The following is an 18,783-nucleotide window of genomic DNA, read 5'->3' as shown; positions in this document are numbered from 1 at the left end:
CAGTAGACTGTAAATTTGCTCTTATGCCCATTACTCTCTTTACTAACCTTTAGTTTACATGTTGCCATTTCTACATCAGTAATTGCAGCCATATTAGTGGTCATTCTTTTATTGGCTTCTCAGAAAATAACATCTGACTGTCCCTTTTTTCAGCATGCTCAGTCATTGACAAAGTGAGCTATGTGGATTTTTTCACACTGTGTTTGGGGTGTACATTATTTATTATGCTTTTCTTATATAACACCATTAATTCCACAGCGCTTTACAGACATCAGTGTCCTCATTGGGGCTCACAATCTAAATTCCCTATCAGTATGTCTTTGGAGTGTGGAAGAAAACTAGAGAACCCCGAGGAAACCAACGCAAACACGGAGAAAGCATACAAACTCCTTGCAGATGTTGTCCTTGGTGGGATTTGCACTCAGGATCCCAGTGTTGCAAAGCAACAGTGCTAACCACTAGGGAGGAGTGAACATGCTAGGTGATACTCGGTTACCACTCGAGTATTAGGGTGCTATGATGTGCTCGTTACTCAGCGAGTAATGTGCGGTGCTCAATGTAAAACTCAAATCCACGCATCTTTGGCGCGTGTTATACAGCCAATAAGCAGGGATTGCCTGTGACCAATTGTAATGCCGTAGCCATCTTGGTTGTGGGATTACTTTGATTGGCTGGCTGTCTGATATCTTCAGTGATTATAAAAGGATAGGTGCAGCCCGGCTCGGCACACTTACGCCATTGCACAGCTCTGTGACACTTCGTATTGGAGTGAGAGACTGCTAGCCTAGGCCTGTGTGCACAGTATAGTGAATCAGAATCATATAGTGTTGTTACTGGTGCTAAAGCCATTATACTAACAGACCTTCTAAGGGCTAATTGTTTATATCACATTCAATCTGCATTTAACCTAGGGAGAAAGAGGGAGTCACAGGGACAGTGACATAATCCAATCTGTAGACAGGGATTAGGCCTGTGCAGTCCATTTGCAAATATATAGCTGCAGTTTCCTTTGAGGGGGCTGAAAAAATCTAATACATTTTGAGCTATCAACTATTACATGCTTTGAGGTCCTTTTTTGTGTTATATAAACCTTCGCAAAAATCGTTGAAACATTTTCCTGGCCTACATTTCTCAGCCACCTTTCTGTGATCTCTAAAACTGATCAAAAGCGTTTTAAAATTTTGTAGGCTTCCATTTCTCAGCCATACAGTGTTACATGGTCTTTGAACATTTCCCTGATCTCTAAAACTGCTAAAAAGCTTTTAAAAATTTTGTAGACTTCCATTTCTCAGCCATACAGTGTTAGGTGGTCTGTGAACAATTGTGAACAACTTAAAAAAGCATTGAAACTTTTTTGCATTAAATTTAATTGTCATCCATACACTTCTACATTATTTTTGTTATATTACAGTGGAGTAAACTCACAAAAATGCATGCTGCAGGTGACCATTTTTTTTCTTTTATTAAACAAAAACTTGGTTTCAAGAGACCTAGCAATTACAAAATGTGTAAGGCATGCTTTAAGAAACAGGGAAGTGGAAGTGTTGATGATGGTGCATGCAGATGCCAAGAAAGTGTGACTACACCACGACACATAGTTTCCTGTCCTGCTTTGCAGGGAAGCACGGCACACTACTTCTGAAGCCAGAGCACTGCGAACAGGTGATCGGCTGGATAGTAGATAATGCTTCTAGCAGGCTTGGCAGCACCACACAGTCTTCTACACATTCCAGTCTCACCAGCCTTAAGTCTGGATCACTTAATCCTCACCCTTATCCTCCTTCCTCTCACCAGGTTGTCCCAGGAGACTAGGGATCCCACACTAGGACACTTTGAGAATCTTGTTGCAACCTAATTTCTTGCTTGTGGATTCTCAACCTGCTTGCTCTCAGAAGGACAGGAGGACACGCTGTTTAGTGATGCACAACCATTACAGCAGCCATGGCCACAAAAACAAGACAGTGGGGAATGTCAAATATGGGATAAGGAGGAAGATGATGATGAAACACAGTTGCTGCTAAGTCTTGTTGTCAACAAGTTAGGAGGGCCAGGGTGCGGTGGTGGAAGACGAGTTGGTGGGTGGCAAAGTCACCAACCCAACTTGGGAAGCTGCCATGCAGAGCGAGGTCAGCAACACTGGGGGTAGATTGGCAGCAATAAAACAGACAGGAAGTGGCAGTGGGGTGACCTGATGAAGAAGGCGGGCAACTGTTCTGCAGAGCTCAGACACTTCTAAATTTCTCCATTAAAGAGTTAGGTGCTCCCCAGTCTGGGACTTTTTTAAAGAGAGTTCTGAGACAAACAAAATAGCCATTTACAACCTGTGCCATTCAGGGATCAGCAGGGGCCTGACCACTAAGAATCTAACCACCACCAGCATGATCAGGCACATGTCATCTGAGCACTCGACTTGGTGAACCAAACTCCTGGGTCCACGATTGGTGCCATCAAGTGACACCACTTCCTCTTCCCCTGGACTAGGTGCTTCCCAATCCTCTGTCCAAAACACTAGTGCAGATACCTTCTGCCCTGCACCTATCTTTGCACATTCTGACTTACCATCATCAGACACTTCCAAGTCCTTGTCCCAGACCAGGATTCAGCTGTCCCTACCCCAGACCTTGGAACGAAAAAAGAAAGCTTCCTCCAGCCACCCACCAACAGGCCCTAATGCTAAATGGGAACATTTCCAAGCTGAATGCAGTGGAAATGTTGCCATTTAGGCTGGTAGACACAGAGGATTTCCGCTGACTCATGGTGGCATCCCGGTGTGGCATTCCCACCTTCTACCAGCATGTTGCCCTTACAATGCACTTACTGGCATTGTCCACTTACGACGAACACATGGACAAGTGCTTGTGGCCAGGGAGGCTAAATTTCCCTGACCACATGGTGAAAATTTTGGAGGCTGAGGCCATGCCACACCCTTGCACGGCGCATGTTCTCCCAATGCCAAAGATTGCTGGTCCTACTTCTACCAGGGTTTCCTCCACCTCCTACCACGGTTCCTAAACCCCCTCCTGCTCCTCCTCCTCATCCTCTATCTCGGATGTGGACTACGTGCTCTGAGATATCACATCAGCCAGAATCCTTTTAGTTCTGCAGCACTGCCTCATTGAAGCAGCAACAGGCTCTGATGAAGCTAATTTGTCTAAGAGACAAACTGCACACCACGGCAGAGTTGCTTAAAGGAATAACAGACCGGTAAATCTGTTTTTTTGCTGCTGAACCTTCAACCAGGCTTGGTCGTGTGTGATAATGGGTGCAACCTGGTGGCGGCTGTGAAAACATACCCAATTTTGCCACAGCTTCTCGTCAAGGCAAGCTGCATCAGCACCTATTTCCACAAGTCGGCTATAGCTGCCGCCGCTCTGGCAGTGCTGCAACAACACATGCACGTGCCAGCTCACCAAATGGTGTGCGATGTCACCACATGCTGGATCTCCACACTGTACATGCTGGCAAGGCTTTGTGAGCAGAAGAGGCCAGTGGTTGAGTACCAGCTCCAACACACCCGTCGGTAGTCTGGTCAGAGTGGAGCATGGATGTCTGACATTTGTTTGGTTCACCAAGACTTTGAGGCCTCCACAAGGATGGTGAGCAGTAATGACGCCATAGTTAGTACAACTATCCCGTTTCTGTGCTTTCTGAAATAGCCACTGCTCACAATTAAACATAAAGCTTTGCATGTGGACGAGGTGGTTATGGAGGAAGACATAACACAGAGAGATTGTTGCCAGCCCAGCCTCAGAATGGATTGGGTAACAATGAGGAGATGGACCCTGAGGAGGAGCAAGAGAAGGAACAGGAGCTGGTGGCTAGCGCATCACTGGTTAGTACCCACACAACCTTTGTCCCGTCCCTCCTACGTGAATAGGCTGAGGATGGGAATAAAGTGAAAGAGAGGGAGGAGGAGGTGGAAAGTTATCAGCATGGTGGACACAGGGAAGTGTTGACTCTATGGAGCTTTGCATACATGGCTGACTTTATGTACCGCTGTCTTTCCCATGACTCTCGCATTCCATTCATCTTGCTCCAAAAAAAGAGTACTGGATGTTCACCCTGCTAGACCGACACTACAAGGAGAACTTTGCATCTCTTCTTTCTGAGGTCATCTAAAATGGTGCTAAACCAGAAGGCCATTGTGGCAGTGGCAGGGGTACACTGTCAAAGGTGTGGGTCAATTTCATGACATCAGCCCAGCGCCCATGGCCTGATGAATTGGTATTTTTGGAGGGAAAAGTTTTTAAAATGGTCAAGCAATTCCTGGTTGACCAAAGCAGTGCACTCCCTAATTCCTCTGAGACTTTCAACTATTGGGTCTCAAAGCTGGACACCTGGCATGAGCTGTCCCTCTATGCCTTGGAGGTGTCATGCTGCCCTGCCGCTAGTGTCTTGTCTGAGGGGTTTTTAGTGCATGGGGGTCATAATAGACAGACGCTTTCACCTGTCAACAGGGAATGAAGCCCACACTTTTCCACACCACTAAATGACAGCAGCACATAAAGTGTTTGTAATATTCAATATTTTAATGAGGCCAACCAGTTGTTGCCTTTCAGGGGTCTATTGATGAGCTTCCTCATAATTGCAAAACCTTTATGACTGTATAAGTACATCAACTACACTTTCAAAACATTTTTGTTCAAAATTTATCTATGGATTCAATGACTCATCCATACAGTTTAACATGGTTATTGTTGCATTACAGTGGTATGTAAAACTTGCAAAAAGCATAGAAACATATTTCAGGATTATATTACTCATCCATACAGTATTATGTACTTTGTCAAATTTTGGTGGTATATAACATTAGAAAAAAGCATTTATCTTGTTTCTTCACATTTCTTACCCATACACTATTTCATATTCTGGGGTACATTTTTGTGTTATATAACACTAAAAAAAGTTAAAAATGTAGCTAGGTTACATCTCTCAGCCATACAGTATTACCTGTTCTTGGTATATAACCCTCAAAAAAGTTGTGCAAAATGTTATTGTTAAATTATTGATCACATATAGACTATTCCGTGGTCCAGAGTACATTTCCTTGGTATATAACCCTCAAAAAAGATCTTCTAAATTTATTAGTATTGTATTGCTCATCTATAGGGTATTACCGTATTTCTCGGACTATAAGACGCACTTTTTCCCAAAAAATTTTTGGGAATGGGGGTGCGTCTTATAGTTGGAATATACTTGCAAATGCTGCGGCAGCGGTGCTCTGTGCTGGGGCAGTGGCGGTGGCTCTCTGTGCTGCATGGGGGGCTCCACTGGCATTTTGTCAAAGCCTGAAAGCCTCTGCAGCACCATTACTGCAATGCGGTGGCCTCAGGAAAAATAAATTACCACTGGAGGCGGTGCATGCCCAGATTCCGCACTACTGCCACACCAGCCTGAGATGGGATTTCCCAGAGGCCACCGCACCAGCCTGGACCACTGAACAATCCCTGTGACCACTCCTGCACCTGTACCGATCCCCCCGGTAAGCTGAATTCGAACTGTAAGTTGGACCCCCATTTGACATTATTTTTTTTCCCTATTTTCTTTTGAAAATTTGGGGTGCGTCTTATAGTCTGAAAAATATGGTACATCTTATTGGTTACATTTTGTTGCTATAAAAGAGTCAAAAAATTGTTCAAAATTTAATCCATAGACTTTTACATATTATTGGGTAGATTTAAGTGTTATATAAGCCTTCAAAAACTTCTTTAAAAATGTATCGCTATTATAATGCTCACCTATAGACTATTTTGTGGTCTGGAGTACATTTCGCTGGTATATAATCCTTAATAAAACTTGTTCAAAATGTATCGGTATTTAATTGCTCCATTATAGACTATTTTGTGGTCTGGAGTCCATTTAGTTGGTATATACACCTCAAAAAGCTTGTTCAAAATTTACCAGTATTATATTGCTTATCCATATGGAATTAAATACTAATTTTATTGCTATATATATATATATATATATATATATATATATATGTCTGCAAAAACTTTTTCCAAATTTATTGGTATCATATTGCTCACCCATTGGGCATTACATCTTCTTGTGTACATTTCCTTGTTATTAAAAACTCAAAAAAATCTTCAAAATGTATCCGTAAAATATATTGCTCACCAATAGCTCATTAAATCTTCTTGGGTGCATTTCGCTGCTTAAAAGCCTCAAAAAATTGTTTAAAAATATATAAGCACCACCCATATGCTGCACAAGAGTTAATAGTGGCCCAAGTAGATGCTTCATATATAAACACCACCCATATGCTGCCGCTGCCGCTATAAAAAAAAAACACATACTCACCTCTCCGTCGCTGGGGGCCAGGCGCCCGTGTAGCCGCTGGCTCAGGCCCCCGGCACTGGCTATATTTACCATTCCCGATTCCATTGCTGTCTCCGAGTCCTGTGCAGTGACATTAGCAGAGGGCGCGCACTGACTACGTCATCACACCCTCCGCTAATGTCACAGCCAGAGGACCCAGAGACAGCGATGGAACGGGGAGCTGTAAGTATTGCTCAGCTCCCCGTCATACTCACCGCCCTCCTGGCGCCCGGTCTCTTCAACCCCTGCTTCCAGCATGATGTTGGCGTCCAAGCTGTTCCTGCATTCAGCGGTCACGTGGTATCGCTCATTAAATATGCGCATATTCATGAGTTTAATGAGCGGTACCACGTGACCACTGAATGCAGGAACAGCTGGGACACTGAGATCATGGGGGAAGCAGGGGGGCTGAAGAGACCGTGCAAGGAGGGGGGTGTATGGTCTCTGACACCCCCACTCCCCCGCCGACCCCCATATATGACACGTGTCTAAGCCGAGAGGGGGACTTTCATCCCAAAAAATGGGCTGAAAATCTTGGCTTATACACGAGTATATACAGTAATCCTCCAAGAATTGGTTCCAAATTTATCGTTATTATATTGCTCATTCATAGAGTGTTACATGTTCTTGGGTACCTTTTGCTGGCATATCACCCTCAAAAACTTGTTAATAAATAAGGCTGTGCGCACACCTTGCAGATTTGGTGCGTTTTTGTAGTGTTTTTTCTGCTCAGATTTGTGGCAAAACTTAATGCCAGCAAAGTGAATGAGAAGCCTAAAGTGTCATGCACAGTATTTTTCACATTGGCGTGATAAAATGTTAAGTGGGCCAACTAGTCTGTAAACACTAACGCCCCCTCGACTAGTCAAAGCCCTCATTTACATAACATAAGCAGATTTTAGAAATACTTTTTCTAAAGATCTGTTTGTGTGTGTAATGTAATGCTGGAACTGTTAGACAGGGGAAATTATACATGCAGACACAACTGACAGTGGTTCTGGGGGCACAGGGGACCTGACAGGTTCGCTTTATAAAAGTAATGATTCTTGCAAAAAACAGGATAGATCAGGTAGATGCTTCAGGACCCCTTACATCCTCTGATTTTGGATTATGTTGTCCTGCTTGATTTTGTGAACTTTTCAAATGCTTACTTGCTTCTGTGCTTGTGATTATTGATGTTTACTATAAATATGCAAAACCTCATGCAATGCGAAAAGGCAGGAAACTATTTTTCTGAACTGTTTTAGTAGCTATAACAATTTAAATTGTATGAAGCTAAAGTCAATGCCATGAACAAATTCTCCTCTCTGACACCTGAGCACTAATTCTGCAGATTGATCACTACATTAAATAATGTAAATGATTAATAGATTTCCATTGAGTTCAGTGCTAAATGTGTAATGGGAATGCGCAATCAGAAAATGTCCTCTTACTTTAATTTTACGTTACGTAAAAAAAAGTCTGAAATCTTGCGGTTTTCTCTTTGGCCTCTAAGGCTAGTATCACACTAGCGTTTCCTGGAGTTGTGTCGGGCTGCGCACGGCCGCCGCTAAGGTCTGCCCACGGCCGCGCCTCCTCCTGTCAGCTCCGCCTATGGGCGCATGACGCTGCATGCGACCTGTGTACCCTATCTTTAGCATTGGGTATGCAGGCCGTGCGCAGGCATGCGTTTGCCGGCGCATGCGTCTTTTGACGGTGCGCCGAGCGCACCAAAATGCAACACGGTGCATTTGGCGCAGGTCGGCGCACCGTCAAAAGGACGCATGCGCTGGCAAACGCATTCCTGCGCACGGCCTGCATACCCAATGCTAAAGATAGGGATGACTGGATGACTGACTGTGTGGACAGCAGGCCAGGTGAGAGGTTAGGTGAGTTGTATTTTTGCCGAGTCCGTGTAGAGCAAATTGCAAGAAATCTGTTTCCTGAACACTTTTTTTTTTATAAATTCAAGAAGAATTTAATTCTGCTAATCTTTAGCTTTTACACCCATTATATTTTTTCTCAAACATGTCTCATTTTTATTTCATAGATCATCTAAGTGGTCCTCTGTATGTCTCCAACTTCCCTTGGTTTTATCCCAAAAAATCAGCAGGACATGTACAGTTAAGGAAATATCGCATGGTGTATTCTTTTTCTGTTGATTGACTTCAGAATGTCTTTGATTGTCTTACATAAAGGCAGGGTAAAAGAAATGGTAAAAGGTATTTCACAATTAAAAAATAAAAAAAAATAGAAGTAAATTATGGTCTCAGACTGGTAACATGGTAACAGTCCTAAGTCATAGAAGTACTACGGTACTATGGTAAGTCCAAAGACTGTAATTCATTTATATTTTTTTAATTTATTATTTTATACAGACAATTGTCTAATAAGAATCATCATTTTAAATATTTTTTGCGGTGCTGGATTACAGTTATTCCTATTAACCTGTCACTACTTGAGGACAACGGTCTGAAGGTTCCATGCATAGCACAAACTTCCTATTTTTTGCATTTTTCATATTGGTGGTGAGCTGATCTTTTTTCTTCTTGTCTATTATATAGAGGCAGGCAATCTATTGCCCACATTTGTATGTCAGAATAGGTTATCTGTCAGGCCAGTATCCTAAGGCTTGTGAGGCTTGATAGTGGCTGTGTATAAGTCTTGCTCTTAAGGATCTCTGTATGTTATAGTGCTTTTTGTGAGTTTGTCAGGGACCTTCTCTAATATCACCAGTTTTATTTTTCAAAATTCCCATTATTCTATTATCAAAAGTTCCTATTACACTAATGGGCCCTCTTTTAATTGATGATGGTTCCTCTTGGTTGGTCTCTTTTTGGGGAATGAATCATTGAGTTCTGTTTGCCATCATCAGTCATCACACTTTTATGGGCTAAATGTAATATTAATTAGGGATATCCTAACTGTGAATTGACCCCACATATATATTGCATGATATTTGGAATCTGCAAAAGAGGAGTAGTTTCACACAATCCTGAAATACTGATAATTTGCTATTTCCTATTCTAGCCTAGTGGAATGTTGATTTTTCCCAGTTCACCAAATTATTTATGACCATTGGTTTGCTAAAATTCTTAGATATCTATTGTTTTGGGGGGGTTAACAGAAAACAACGCCATCAAATTGCTTCTTAATGAGTGATAAGTTTAAACACAAGGAGTAAACATATCCCTAATCTCAAGTGGTGAGATTACTGTATGAAGCAAAGATAAAAAAAAAGTCTTCAGAAACTGATTTAGAATAACTGGTCAGAACATAACATGACTGGACTGCATAACGAATGGTGCCATCCTGCCATCAGTTTTATTTATTTTGCCTGAAGCGACATCCCTCGTTGCTCCCATGCTCGTTTCACGCATTTTACCTTTATGATTTCTTTACTACCTTGTTCCTCTACTATCTATTATTTCTCTCAGGATTTTATTATTTTTCTTTGTACTTACATCTCTCAGGTCGAAAGTTCAACTTGCAAATACAAACTTGCGTTGCATTCAGCAGGGATCTTATGATGTTCAGAAGTATCGAGAGTTCTTGTAGACATCTGAGCTATAATGGTGTGATATCCAACTCCCATTGGCTTACATGGGTTTTCCGTAAGCTTTTGTCTAATTCTCATTGACAAGAGAGGTGATAATTTAATGGAAAAGAATAGTAGAAGTACGTGTACTGTAATTTATGTATAGATGTAGTCAATAAGGGAATCTTCTGCTTGTTTGGTATCTTAACGAAAACATATCTTTAGGATATTTTGCTCAATGACCCATGTTAACCCCTTAACAACCGCCGATACGCCTTTTAACGGAGGTAATTAAGGGTACTTAAACCACAGCGCCGTTAATTCACGGCGCTGTGGAGAAAGTAAATAGCGCCCCCCAGTGTCGGATTTTCTCAGGGGTCTCGGCTGCAGGGGGTAGCCGAGACCCCAGAGAGCATGAATCGGGTCGGTTTTTACTGACCCCGCTTTTGAGATCGCCGTTATTAACCCTGTAACAGCAACCGCAAAAAAAAGCCGCGATTTTGCATTTAATTTCTCTTTCCTCTGATGTGATCGCACATCAGAGGAGAGAGAAATAAGGTCCCCGATCCCTCCCTGTACCTCCCGGTGGTCCTCTGTCCCCTCCCAGTGGTCCTGGGTCCCTGCGGCTTCCTCCGGTAGGCACCGCCATCTTGGATCCAGAGAAAATGGCGGGCACATGAGCAGTGCGCCCGCCGGGAATCTGCCGGCTCTGGCCGGCAGCTTCCATTCATTCATTTTGATCACTATGATAAACTATCCCCCCATTTATCACCCCCTTAGATAGGCAAACATAATGAAATAAAGAAAATATTTTTTTTTTCATTTTTCCATTAGGGTTAGGGTTAGGGCTAGGGTTAGAATTAGGGTTACAGTTAGAATTAGGGTTAGGGTTGGAATTAGGGTTAGGGCTGGAATTAGGGTTAGGGCTAGAATTAGGGTTAGGGCGAATTAGGATTAGGGTCAGAATTAGGAATTAGGGTTGGGATTAGGGTTAGCATTGGGATTAGGGTTAGGGGTGTGTTGGGGTTAGGGTTGGAGCAAGAGTTGAGGGGTTTCCACTATTTACCAACTTTGGGGGTCTAATTTCTCCTGTTACCCTTTGGAAAATAAAAAAATTGGGGGCTAAAAAAATCACTTGTGGAAAAAAAAGATTTTTTATTTTCATGGCTCTGCGTTATAAACTTCTGTGAAGCACTTCGGGGTTCAAAGTGCTCACCACACATCTAGATCAGCTCCTTGGGGGGTTTAGTTTCCAAAATGTCACTTGTGGGGGATTTATACTGTTTACGCACAACATGACGCCCACAGAACATTCCATCAAAGTCTGCATTCCAAAATGGCGCTCCTTCCCTTCCGAGCTCTCCCATGCGCCCAAACAGTGGTCCCCCCTCATATGGGGTATCAGCGTACTCAGGACAAATTGCACAACAACATTTGTGGTCCAATTTCTCCTGTTACCCTTGATAAAAATAAAACATAGCGGGCTAAAAAAACATTTTTTTGAGTAAAAAAAATGATTTTTTATTTTCATGGCTCTGCATTTATAAACTTCTGTGAAGCACTTGGGGGTTCAAAGTGCTCACCACATATCTAGATAAGCTCCTTCGGGGGTCTAGTTTCCAAAATGGGGTCACTTGTGGGGGGTTTATACTGTTTAGGCCTGTTTCACACTTCAGTTTTTTGCATCAGTTCAAATCCGCCAAAAAGGCAGACAAGCGGATCCGTTCTCAACTGATGTGAACGGATGGCACAGGATCCGTTTTCAGACGGATCCTGAAAAATGAGGAAATTTAAAGGAACCGCTGGGGAGAGAGAGAGAGAGAGAGAGAGAGAGAGAGAGAGAGAGAGAGAGAGAGAGAGAGAGAGAGAGAGAGAGAGAGAGAGAGAGAGAGAGAGAGAGAGAGAGAGAGAGAGAGAAAAAACAAAAAAACCCAGAAAGAATTTCAGGTTAAATCAGTGTCTGGAGGATCCGCCAGAGAAAAAAATGTTGCAAGCTCCATTTTAAAATCTTTGAGGATGGTGACGGACAGCAACTTTTGGCGGATCCTCAAAGAAAACGGATGCAACGGACAGCAATCCATCACAATCCGCCATTAATGGAAGTCAATGGGGAAAAAAAACGGATCCTCAAAAGAAAATTGAGGATCCGTTTTTTTCAAAACCTGGCAGATTGTGACTGATTGTAAAAAACTGAAGTGTGAAAGAGGCCTTAGGCACATCAGGGGCTCTGCAAACGCAACATAACGCCCGCAGACCTTTCCATCAAAGTCGCATTCCAAAATGGCGCTCTTTCCCTTTTGAGCTCTCCCATGCACCCAAACAGTGGTTCCCCCCCACATATGGGGTATCATCGTACTCAGGACAAATTGCACAACAACTTTTGTGGTCCAATTTCTCCTGTTACCCTTGATAAAAATAAAACATAGCTGGCTAAAAAATCATTTTTGAGGAAAAAAAAAAGTGATTTTTTTATTTTCACTGCTCTGCATCATAAACTTCTGTGAAGCAATTGGGGGTTCAAAGTGCTCATCACATATCTAGATAAGCTCCTTCAGGGGTCTAGTTTCCAAAATGGTGTCACTTGTGTGTTTTTTTCACTGTTTAGGCACATCAGGGGCTCTCCAAAAGCGACATGGCGTCCAATCTCAATTCCAGTCAATTCTGCATTGAAAAAGTCAAACGGTACTCCTTCCCTTCTGAGCTCTGCCGTGTGTCCAAACAGTGGTTTAGCCCCACATATGGGGCATCAGTGTACTCAGGACAAATCGCACAACAACTGTGGGGGTATGATTTCTCCTGTTACCCTTGTAAAAATAAAAATTTGGGGGCGAAAAGATCATTTCTGTGGAAAAAAATGATTTTTTATTTTCACGGCTCTACGTTATAAACTTCTGTGAAGCACTTGAAGGTTCAAAGTGCTCACCACACATCTAGATAAGTTCCTTAAGGGGTCTAGTTTCCAAAATGGCATCACTTGTTGGGGGTTTCCACTGTTAAGGAACATTAGGGGCTCTCCGAACGCGACATGGCATCCGATCTCAATTGCAGCCAATTCTGCGTTGAAAAAGTCAAACGGCGCTCCTTCCCTTGCGAGCTCTGCCATGTGCTGAAAAAGTGGTTTACCCCCACATATGGGGTATTGGCGTATTCAGGAGAAATTGCACAACAAATTTTGTGGTTTATTTTCCCTTTTACCACTTGTGAAAATAAAAAATTTGGTTCTGAAGTAAATTTTTTGCAAAAAAAAGGTAAATGTTAATTTTTTCCTTCCACATTGCTTCAGTTCTTGTGAAGCACGTAAAGGGTTAATAAACTTCTTGAATGTGGTTTTGAGCACTTTGAGGGGTCTAGTTTTTAGAATGGTGTCACTTTTGGGTATTTTCTGTCATGTACACCCCTCAAAATGACTTTAAATATGATGTGGTCCCTAAAAAAAATGGTTTTGCAAATTTTGTTGTAAAAATGAGAAATCGCTTGTCAAATTTTAATCCTTATAACGTCCTAACAAAAAAAAAAATTTGAAAATTTGTTTCCAAAATTGTGCTGATGTAAAGTAGACATGTGGGAAATGTTATTTATTAAGAAATTTATGTGACACATCTCTTTGATTTAAGGGCATAAAAATTTAAAGTTTTAAAATTGCAAAATTTTCTAAATTTTCACCATATTTCCTTTTTTTCATAAATAAACACAAGACATATGGAAGAAATTTTACCACTAACATGAAGTACAATATGTCATGAAAAAACATCCTCAGAATCAGCGGGATCCGTTAAAGCGTTCCAGAGTTATAACCTCATAAAGTGACAGTGGTCAGAATAGTAAAAATTGGCCTGGTCATTTAGCTGTAAAATGGCTCTGTCACTAAGGGGTTAAAGATCATGTAGCCTTAACCTGACAACCATGTAAATAATGATGTGCCAAAGAAAAAAAAAGGGGGCTGACAGCACTCAATAAACTGGATGCTCATTTAAAATTCCAAGGAACTGAATTGGAGATTCCTCAGCATACATGAAAGCAAACAGCGTCCAATCCCAGGTGATGAGTTCCAAAAAGTCAAATTTTATTCCACCATCAAATAATAACATTTTGTCCTACTGCAGGTCTTGATACTTGATAAAGACCTGCAATAGGTTGAAATGTTGGTATTTGATGACGGAATAAAATTTAGCTTTTGGGAACTCATAACCCGGGATTGGACACTGCTTGCTTTAATGTAAACCATATAAATAATTCATGGCAGTCCGTAAGGACCTGTTCTCACTGCAGCAGATTCTAGTCTCTGTCCAGTGCTTCCGTCTGAACCCCCAAACAATGGGATTCAGATGCCTCACTGCCTGAAACATTGATTTGAGTAAAGTAAATTGAATATGAAGTATATAATTTTGGGTTCCATTTGTCATTCTTTCAAGCTGTCTACAGCTTTTAAAAAAAAACTTGATTCATACAGGAGCACCAGACATAGATATGAACATACTGCAAGTGTGAATTCCTTTAGTCTGATTTTTTTTCTCCAAAAAGCAGGTGAAGACTGATTAGTATCAACAAATAAAAAATATATCATTACAATACTAAATGTAATATTATTCTATTAATATAAAAAATATAATATTGTATGCTAGTGTTCCACAATGTGCTGTCATGTAGTAGTAATTTGCTCATATGTGAGTGACAAGGAAGTAGAGGAGCACAGATGGAGTAGGTTCTCAGAAAATCTCAGTGGGTATAATCACTGACGGCATTGCCAATGGTACTGCACTAAACCATGAAAGCATCAATCTACTCTATATAGAATGTAAGAAGCACAGCTGTAGCGCTTTCTACTCTCGTCATTGCGGATGGGATCATGTACAGAGATGCCTACAGACATTTCAGACATTGATGCATATCAGTAGCTCAGCACTTCGGGATTAAATTTTAACTCGGATAATATTAGGCATTGTCTGGAAAAACCTTCTTCATAACAAAAATTATTAAATTTGCAGCAAAAAGCCACAAAAATTAATGTGTACAGAGGATAAATAATTCAATATACCAAAATAGTGTGAGAAATATACTAACAAAATATGCAGATAGACTTTTAAGAAGCATGTATACAGCAACGAGGCAGAAAGGCTAGAAAAAAGTCACATTAAATATAATATTGGTCCAATCAGAGCATAAGATAATACAAATTTCATCCAGGTTTGGAGTCTCAACCAAAATTTGTAAATTTGCATTATGTTATGGCTTCAGTGTTCCGGCCACATATTCATTGTGACTTCCTTCTATCATGGTTATCAAATGATCACATCTGGTCCAACTGATGTAGACTTTCAACTGATATTGCCAAAGGAAGGTATGTGATGCTTTGTTACTCCAAGGCCTGATCTTTCTACTAGTTAAGGCTTAATATTACATTGGATTGTGCTAATGAGGCACAACCTCATTTACTGATTGCACTTAAAATGTTGTTTTATGTAATATTCTTACTTTATTCAAAAGATTGGATTTTTTTTTGCTCACTCATGACAAAGCTGCTATTTGCAGAAGATCCTACTGGGACTCATCATTTTTTGCAGCATTGAGTGGATAAAAAACCTTTTATGACCATAACTAGCTAACTTATCTTTAGTTATATTTCTTTATATATTTGTATTTAATAAAAATATAATTTACCAAAAAAAAATTAGAATTACTAGACAAGTATTACAAGTCTTTAAATTTAACACCTATGTATTAGTATCTGATTGCTTTTTTTTACAGGTTTTATTTGGGGAGAAATAAAAGAAATGTGGGATGGGGGATTCAATGAATATGTTCATGACTGGTGGAACCTCATGGATTTTGCAATGAACTCCCTCTACCTTGCAACCATCTCTCTTAAAATTGTTGCTTACGTGAAGGTAAGATTTATCAAGTACTGTATGTTCAGTAAGATACAGCTCTAGGGTTTCTTATAGAGATGAGCTAATAAATTTGCAGGACCTTGGTCCAGTGACCACGTCAATATTCCATGACTACCTGATCGGAGCCCTGTGAGGTGCCTTCTACCTGCCGGCCTCATCTGATTAGTATGTCCAGAGCGACGTTACGCATTTGTCACACAGCAATGTTGGCATTGCATCAGGCCAACATATCAAAACAGGCATCAAAGATTTTAGCTGGTAGAGGGCATCTCACAGGGTTATGGATATGGCCTCTGGACCAGGGTCCTGCGAATAGATTCATTTATCTCTAGTTTGTTACAATGGCTTAGTTTGTAAGGCTGGCAAATTTAGCAATGTATGTTACTCTAAAGAGGCAAAAATATAGAAAATTAAGTTAGCAATTATGAATATGGCAAAGTCTTGATAACAAATATTATGGTATTATTTTGCATATAAAGCTTTTAAAGGGAATCAGTCAGTAGGATCAACTCTATGGGCATGTAGGTCATAGAAACAAACCAATAGGAATATAAATAGAAGACAAAATAAATGGCTTTGGATATTTTAGGTCCTTATAGACTTTTATTTGTTAAAATATGTAGCCAAATATCAGTCCCTTCCTAATAAGTAACTAATACACAGATTAATAATATTAGATATTACTAGTGAAAGGGGACATTTCTTTATTAGCAGTGACTGTGAGTGATAATGTTCGCGGACCACGGTATCTAATCTATCTCTCCCAGTATCAGACAACCTGTTACCTTGCTAGATGCTGGCCTTGTATTATAAATGTAATATCAGTTACTAAGCTGGTCTGTGATTTTAATCTACTTGTTGTTGTGACCTTGCAAAGTGGGCATGCTGATATAAGTCAAATTCAAAACCATTCAATGCAAGTAAAGATGACATTTCATGAGGCAGAAGGGCAATGCTACCATTGATTAAATTCACCATTTGGCAAAAGCCGTAGGACATTTTCTGTGTGACTCAACCTGGATAATTTACAGCTTGTTCCTGTATTTATTCCCTCAGTACAACGGCTCACGGCCAAGAGAGGAATGGGATATGTGGCACCCAACATTAATTGCCGAAGCACTCTTTGCAATATCCAATATCCTGAGCTCTTTGCGCCTCATCTCATTGTTCACTGCAAACTCCCATCTTGGCCCTCTACAGATTTCACTGGGACGGATGCTGCTGGACATTCTCAAATTCCTCTTTATCTACTGCTTGGTGCTTTTGGCTTTTGCCAATGGACTAAACCAACTTTACTTTTACTATGAGACCAGTGCCTCTGAGGAACCTAACAACTGCAAGGGAATACGCTGTGAAAAACAGAACAACGCCTTCTCCACGTAAGAGTAATCCTGTCCTCCCCATTTGTTTCTTATGATGTGTTTCTATCATCATCTTTACTAGCAATAATTCTCACACTATATTCTGTCATTCCCGGGCTCCTCTTGATTTATGCTGGAAACAACTGGAATTGGCTGGTTATGGAGCTTTAGGAAAACACAGCCATAAATCATTTCTTCTGTATGCTAGAGACACGCAAAAGTTTAACATTGATGTGTAGATAGGACTTAACACAAATTTAAAGAGAAAAAAATTCAACTTTTAAACTAAATTAAACTGTATATAATTAAACTTTTACTACTTACCAACAGATAATTCTGCAATTTTTTACTAGATTTTGTGTATTAATTTTTAACCATTTTAATACCACAATTAATGTTAGTTTATAAAACATTCTCTATCCAAGAGGCTAAAAGCACACTATAGTTAGTCTATCATATTGCACACATATACAGCTCAGGCAAATATTAAGAGACTACTTTCAAATGTTCAATTTGTCTGATTTTTCTCTTTGGCTGGATGGCTGGAGTCACACACAACCATTAAAAATTCGGTCCGATTTTTACGGTACGAAATCGCACAAAGAATTCTTGTCCAGGGATCCGTCTGTCCTCCGATTTTCCGGCGATGAACCGATTTTATTCGCATCTAAGCATCAAATTGACATCCAATGCCAATGCCTGATGCTCTTTCCTGTTGACCTGGAGAAGTCTTGCGATTTAATTGCAAGTCACACGTGTGGTGCGTTTTCAATGCGATTTTTAATCGCATCCATTGACTTGCATTGGCAAATCCGATCCGAAAATCGGTGACAATCGCAGCATGCTGCGATTGTCTCGGTCCGAGGAACGGATCCGATAAAAAAACGGATGATGGGAGCAGCACCATTGAATAACATAGGGACGACTGCAATGCGATTTTTTATCGCATTGCATTCGTCCGATTTAATCCCTAGTGTGACTCCGGTCTTATAGGTATATTTTTGAGTAAAATAAAAATTGTTCTTTTAGTCTATAAACTTCTGACAATATGTCTCCGAATTTGCAAGCAATATATTTTGTATTTTTTTCTGACAAAAAAAATGGTCACAATAAAAAAAACCCCAGTGCTTTCAGACCTCAAATAATGCAAAGTAAACAAGTTCATAATCATTTAGAAACAACAATACTAATGTTTTAACTCCAGAAGAGTTCAGAAATCTATATTTTGTGGAATAACCATGATTTTTAAAAACAGCTTTCATGCGTCTTGGCATGCATGCCACCAGTCTTTCACACTGCTTCTAGCGCAAAAATGTAAGCAGTTCTTCTTTCTTTGATGGCTTGTGACTATTCATCATCCTCTTGATTACATTCCAGAGGTTTTCAATGGGGTTCAGGTCTGGAGAATAGACTGTCCATGACAGGGTTTTAATATGGTGGTCTCTTAATTTTTGCCAGAGTTCTATATTTAGAGAGATCTGTAAGGTGCAAAATTCAATTATCTACTGATTGAAAAACATATCATAACTTATGGAAGTAATGTTCTTTATGAGTAATACAGCATTTATACAACATTTTTAAGAAAATTAAAGCATTTACAAAACATAAAAAAGTATAGTAACTTAAATAATAAAATCTATTTGGAAAAAGGGCTAAATCTTAATAAAATATGTATAAACTTTATTAACAGTAAAAA

General features: G+C 40.4%; 1 protein-coding gene across 2 annotated transcripts in view; it reads left to right on the top strand.

The window, feature by feature from the left end:
* Positions 1-18,783, top strand: part of LOC141073625 (short transient receptor potential channel 5-like) — a 624,006-nt gene that overhangs the window by 477,337 nt on the left and 127,886 nt on the right. For both annotated transcript variants that reach the window (XM_073560935.1, XM_073560934.1), the window contains 2 exons: positions 15,584-15,723; positions 16,783-17,105. In XM_073560935.1, coding sequence (XP_073417036.1) covers positions 15,584-15,723; positions 16,783-17,105 — 463 coding nt within the window. The remainder of the gene's footprint in view (positions 1-15,583; positions 15,724-16,782; positions 17,106-18,783) is intronic.

This window comes from Dendrobates tinctorius, unplaced genomic scaffold, assembly GCF_039654945.1.
Source record: "Dendrobates tinctorius isolate UK_male_01 unplaced genomic scaffold, ASM3965494v1 ptg000309l, whole genome shotgun sequence".
Lineage (NCBI taxonomy): Eukaryota > Metazoa > Chordata > Amphibia > Anura > Dendrobatidae > Dendrobates > Dendrobates tinctorius.
Note: the sequence above shows the minus strand (reverse complement) of the source record. Positions and strands in the feature narration are given on the sequence as shown.